Source organism: Zophobas morio, unplaced genomic scaffold (assembly GCF_036711695.1).
Source record: "Zophobas morio isolate AGI-343-1 ecotype UQ-CSIRO unplaced genomic scaffold, CSIRO_AGI_Zmor_V1 ptg000017l, whole genome shotgun sequence".
Lineage (NCBI taxonomy): Eukaryota > Metazoa > Arthropoda > Insecta > Coleoptera > Tenebrionidae > Zophobas > Zophobas morio.
In genome coordinates, this window is record NW_026972122.1 from 17,683,367 (window position 1) to 17,689,443 (window position 6,077).

A 6,077-nucleotide genomic window follows, 5' to 3' on the forward strand; every position below is an offset into this window, starting at 1 on the left:
TGTAGTTGGTAGACGGTAGAAAATAAAATGATTAACTCAGCGACAAGTATAAACGGTTTTCTTTGTGTTGAAGATTTAGATTAACTTTGATTAGAAATCAAAACAAAATCATGTTGCGTCAAAAAATTGTACGTTTATTTTTTCAGTTTATTGTCTTATGGTTTCTACTAGTGAAAAAAATAGTATATTAACCACGGTTGCAAAGCCACTTCTAGACCTCGCGCTTCAGAGCCCTCGACGCTGCGCGTCTCGGGTTCTAATTTGCGCTCGGTCTAGAATGCTTGGCTCTGCAACCTTGGCTAATAATATACTATTTTTCACAGAGCAGCCATGAAGCATGCAAATGTCGACTCATTTAGAGGTAGCAAATTCAACTTTTGCGACCACGGGTTCAAAAAGAAGATTGAGGTTATGTACGCAATATTTGATGTGATTATTTCTTAAAAAATGAATGAATGTGTGCTACTAACATTACTTGAGTAGGTATACGCATGGTAGTTGGTAGACGGCAGCAGATAAAATGATTAATTCAGCGACAAGTGTAAACGGTTTTCTTTGTGTTGAAGATTTAGATTAAGTTTGATTAGAAATCAAAACAAAATCATATTGCGTCAAAAAATTGAACGTTTATTTTTTCAATTTATTGTCTTATGGTTTCTATTAGTGAAAAAAATAGTACCTATATTAACCACGGTTGCAAAGCCATTTCTAGACCTCTTGCTTCTAATTTGCGCTTGCTCTAGAATGCTTGGCTTTGCAATCTTGGCTAATAATATACTATTTTACGTGGGTACTATTTTTAATATTACCCCACTAGTGTGATAATGTAATTCACCAAGTTTGATGAGTGAGATAAGTGAAATCTGCTTCAGCGTCATAAATAAAAATATTTTTTCCCGACCCTTCTCGTAAGTCGCTTTTACCAAGTCACATTTGACGAAGGTAAGTTCAAATTACTAACCGTGTTGTGGTGGCCTAGGGCTACTTACCTCGCTAGGGAAGTAAATGAAATGACAGGACTCAATACAACAACACCGTTTAATTTTACGATTTTTTGTAACAAAAATGAACAAAATGTGTTTTTGAAATTATCTTTAATTGATACCCTTAGCAACACAAAGGAGACCACCTATTTTCATTCAGTATTATGCATTTTGGCAATATTGAATTAATTATTTGTTGGTTAGTGATTGGGTCGGGAAAAAAATAATATACATTATGCGGGAAGTAACGGATTAACACTGTCTCGCGAGATTGAAAATCTCTCGCTCGACATAGTAAATCCTGTTTACTTCCCTTATAATGTAATATACTATTTTATTTAATGTCGGCATAGTTGTAGTTCTGTTGAAATAACTAGCCGAAAGCCATATAGCATACGACGAATTAAGTAATTAGATTTCCTCGTATAGAAAGATGACTTATCCTTGAAAACTGCTGGCAATCTTTCATATGTGCTTTATACCAAAAGTATAGTCCCAATGTTACTATCGGGAGGCCGAGAAGCGATGAAATTAAATCTCCGGTAATGGAAGGTTTCCATATCACTAAATCTGTTAAATGCATTAAAAGTAAATATTTACGGGATTTGTAATTTACCATTTTCTGTTGGCACCATCTGAACAAATGACCACCACACTGCAGCTAAAGGTAGAGCTGTCGACATTGTGGCTACAGTGTATACAGCAGACTGTGTCAATATTAAAAAATGAATTGATGCAGCAACAAATCCCGTGTATGAGAACAAAAATAACCATGAAATTATTGTTGTATTTCTACAGTCTACTTCATTTGAAAAGTGACAATGGATTCCGTTAAATGTATTGTTTACAACTTCTTTCGCGTTAGATCCCTGCAAATAAAATGTGCTAACGATAAAAAACTTTTATTGAACTTACCACCTTTCCTATTTGTGGAATAAACTCGATCCAAAACAAACTCCCCACTATCAGTATGCCAAAAATGTGCAACCACATTACTAACTGAACTGAACTGATCTTTTTACAAACATTTATTTGTTCAAGTTCTGTAACTGAAGAGGAAACGCTCATTGTAGAAACTGAAGAAGAAACTGTACAGAGACCTGGTATCTGCAATTCAAAAATAAATGTTTTAGGACCACAATTTATATACATTATTTTTTTAATAATGTTACTAACAAAAGGTGCAATTCTAAAAAACGACTTTCATTACACCGTCAGTTGATATTGTTTGAGTATTCATTTAAGGCGATGGCTACAGTAATACCGTGTATCGAACAGCACCATCTTTTTTATTTCATTTCACATCCTGAGTATGTTTGAAATAAAAAGAATATTGTTCAAATATCCCGAAATTATTGTCGATGTAATTTAGATTTTCTCAATTTATTACGATTATTTCAATTTCACTGTATCTGACACTGACTTATTAATAATAATTTACATAAGGTGATTAACTGCGATTGATTATTATAAAAACAGTAACTACAATTTACAGTAAAATTTGAGCTTCCAAAATTATTACATATTTTACTTTTGTTATATATATGTATATACCTGCAATACTTCTACATTGTAAATATTGTATTTCAAGTATGCCCAATTCTAAATCTGTCAAGTTGGTCACAAAATTAGTCAAAACTTATTTAACAAGTTAAGAAGAAGTAATATTTAGTTGGAATGAGATTTTCTACACATTTCACTTTAGAGTCAGCACAAATATACATGTATATATTTATAAACAAATAGGATAAAACATACCGCTTTCTTAACTTTAAAAAGAATTTGTTCTAGAACAGTAAAGAACGCTGCGAACAGTGCTAGCCCTATAATATAAACTGATGTCCATACTGCATGAGTTTGCTTTGACCAGTTGCCTGAGTCATCGGACGTATGTTGAATTTCATATCCCCTGCATTTAAATTTATTACACAAGCTATAATCTAAAGCAACAAATAGTCCAGTGATGATTATAGTTGTAGAAAATATCCGCCGAAGGCACATAACTACAAAACCAGGAATAGCAATTGAAAAACACATAATGTACAATACTTACATCTCTCACAAACGAAAAAATAATATAAAAATGCGAAGAGAAGTACAAGAGCTTTCATAGGATCCTGAAAGTGGCAATCAACTCTTTTTTGATCTAATGCATATGCTAATGCAGCAGCACATGAAAAATATATTAAAGTGATTTTAAATAATTTTAATTTTGAGAACGGTAATTTTAAAATTCCAGTATATTCAAATTTAAAAAATAATAATTTTAAAAAAACCGATCCTAAAATAAATACTCCTGCAGAAAGTACGGTATTTGTTAGTAATAAGCTGTAAACATTTCCAGCAAGACTAACATTTTTTAAATAAAGTGGAAATAAAATAACCACCGCTAATGTAGAAAAAATTAATGTTAATTTGAATATAACAAATTCGGTCTTAGTATGTTCCACATATGTGAAATTGTGGTTATTTCGATTAACGGACTTGTTGACTGGAAGACATTGTTCTTCAATTTCTGATATTGACTCATCATCGGTAATCGGCATTAATCCAGCTTCATCATTATCCATTATTTTATTTTGAAAAACTTGTTATAATGTCCATTACCACCTACTGGTCATGACTGCATGATAACCGTAGCTTCACTGCAATCATATCAATTCCATGTGTATTTCTATTCTAACATAACCTCCATGAATGTTATTAAACCTGATATTAAACTTTATTCTTTAACTTTGTACTTACATTAGGTATACTCTTAGCAAATCACATAACACTTAACATTTGGATAACGCTGGCATTTGATGTTTTTAAAATTGAAGACAATATTCAAAAGACTCGACACGGTCATCTGGAAACAGAGAGCCTAAGCCATAAACAAAAGGACACTATAAGATTGTTTAATTCAATTATTCAAACAAAAAAGTGAGAATCTATCAACTAAGGTCAGGCCAGGCTGTATTGACGTCACCGACCGACTGTAGCGGTATCACTGGATCAAGATGTATTAAAATGAATGAGTGAAAATCAATACAACGTGACCTTAAAATCAGTTTTTTAGCTAATGGACTAGGAAGTTCTGCTGTTCTGCCAATTAATAAAAACACACATATATATCACGTTATTTTGACTTTCCTTGTTAAAGTTGGGTAAAAATGTTTAGAAAAAAATCAATAGGATGAATTCCAACTGCGCAGTATTTTTATTTATTTATTTATTTTTTTTTGTATGTAACGCCATGTAAATTACTAACTATAAACCGTTCAGGATGTTTTTAAACAAAAGTGAGCCATGAAATTTTTTCTTCACGTTGGATAAACTGATTCATTGACAAAACGGTTTGTCTATCCGTGCGTGAGACCGACGTTCACTTGAGGCTGATTTGCCACATGTAGGTATTGTTCTTTCAAATAATATTATCAAGTTGCAACATTTCTGATTCCTGTCACTAAAATTTAAAATGTCGAAACCCCAGTAGCAAGCAATATTTTTCTAATATTTATATAAGATTGATATAATATTAAATGTTGATTAGATATTACAAATATTTATATAATATTCATTTTATATTTATAAATTTATATATGAATTTCAACATATATTATATTTATGAAATGTCTTTTTATCAAGATACCGAACAACAAAAATGAAAAAAAAGTACCATGTTGGGACAACTTGTAGGTAATTTATGTCATAGGGTTTTTATCGGAGCAATATTAAAAATTGATTTGAAAAAATACCAGCTATTGTGAAATTGACACTATTCGAAATATCGTGTTGCACACTATTAATTGCTCATTAAAAAGTAATATTTTTTTTATTTTTGCGAACAAAAAATAATAATTTTATTCATCATTTTTGTAAAACTTACTTAAATTTGCGCTTGCTCTGCTGGAACGCGTTTGCGCAATGTGCAACATATACATATTTTCTGTTGTTGTTGGTGGTTCAAAAAGTATTTTCTGTAAGTTCATGGTGTTTGTTCTATTGTGAATTGTGATTATCGGTACTGCGATAAATTCAGAATAGTGTAGTAAATACCGTTTTGTCAAGAAAACAGTACTAATTCTACATAACCTCACTTCTACAAGCAATGGAGAAAATGCAATTTCTCAACACGTAAGTATATTTAAGAGGTTTAATATTCCTGAATATAAGCACATTATGAATGTAGAAACAAAATGATGAATGTCCGGGCGCAACCAAAAAAAAGAAGAAATCCAGTTAGAAATTGCGGGAGATACGCAGAAATTGAATGAATTGGTAAGCATTTATTATTCTTATTATTAACTCCTAGTATTTATAAACTAGTTAGTTTCAGACTGATAATAATGTTTATTTTCCAGGAAGAGAAGATGTAAAAAAACATGTAGGTACCTATGCAATTTTGAAGAAATTATTAATAATGAACCAAATTGCTTTCAAGTTTTCAGGGCAAGGAAAAAATAAGCTCTCTTTTAGTGAACTCACAATTAACAAGGCTACAATATGTAAAGTTATGTGATTTCTTAAAAATTATGAAATTTGTAAGTTAATTTAATTGTAGGTACCACACGGAAACGTCACAAAAACTGCTGAAATTTAAAAAATGGTAGGACCTCATTAAGCGCAGACAAAAGCAAGAGTGAATTCTCATCGAAAAAAACAGGAGGTATGATTTTTTTTATTTTAATTAATTATATCGCTTTTCAATGAATCGGTTATAGAGCAAATAATTATTAAATAAATATTTCTGTATAATGATTGAAATGTAGCAGAACATTGTTATTTCCATTGACAATGTATTTTTATTTCATTGTAAGTTGGCAGTGTATTTTTATGTTTAAAAAATTTATATTGTGTTTCACATCAGGTGATTTTTTAAATTTCTGCCCATGAAGCTTATGCCAGCAGTTTCAGTTTCACTGCTGACATATGCAGTGAAACTGAAAAAAAAGCAGAAATTAAAAAAAAATCACCCGGTACAAATTTTCAACGAATTGGTTCTAGGACAAATAATTTTTAAATGTATAAATATTGCCGCAACGTTTCAAATACACTGTTATTTCCAGTGACAATGTATTTTTGTATTTAATAAATATTATATTGTATTCC

At 31.0% G+C, this 6,077-nt stretch overlaps 1 protein-coding gene and 1 long non-coding RNA gene across 5 annotated transcripts; one reads left to right on the forward strand and one right to left on the reverse strand.

Moving 5' to 3' along the window:
• Positions 1-323: 323 nt before the first annotated feature.
• Positions 324-3,990, reverse strand: LOC135130111 (uncharacterized). 3 transcript variants are annotated; one of them, XM_064057438.1, is made up of 6 exons: positions 3,729-3,990; positions 3,037-3,628; positions 2,742-2,986; positions 1,902-2,090; positions 1,600-1,852; positions 324-1,547 (listed from the first exon to the last, which is right to left on the reverse strand). In XM_064057438.1, exons 2-6 carry the CDS (start codon positions 3,551-3,553, stop codon positions 1,387-1,389), a joined length of 1,365 nt encoding a protein of 454 aa, XP_063913508.1. In that variant the 5' UTR covers positions 3,554-3,628; positions 3,729-3,990; the 3' UTR covers positions 324-1,386. The 3 variants fall into 3 exon arrangements, with proteins under 3 accessions (XP_063913508.1, XP_063913507.1, XP_063913509.1); XM_064057437.1 differs by having other exon boundaries at positions 324-1,553; positions 3,729-3,989; XM_064057439.1 differs by lacking the exons at positions 3,037-3,628; positions 3,729-3,990 and having other exon boundaries at positions 324-1,553; positions 2,742-3,029.
• A 628-nt stretch (positions 3,991-4,618) lies between these two features.
• On the forward strand, positions 4,619-6,077 carry LOC135130323 (uncharacterized). 2 transcript variants are annotated; one of them, XR_010280729.1, is made up of 5 exons: positions 4,619-5,102; positions 5,158-5,246; positions 5,330-5,352; positions 5,410-5,478; positions 5,530-6,077. It is a non-coding gene; the product is annotated as an uncharacterized LOC135130323 (long non-coding RNA). The 2 variants fall into 2 exon arrangements; XR_010280728.1 differs by having other exon boundaries at positions 5,410-5,473.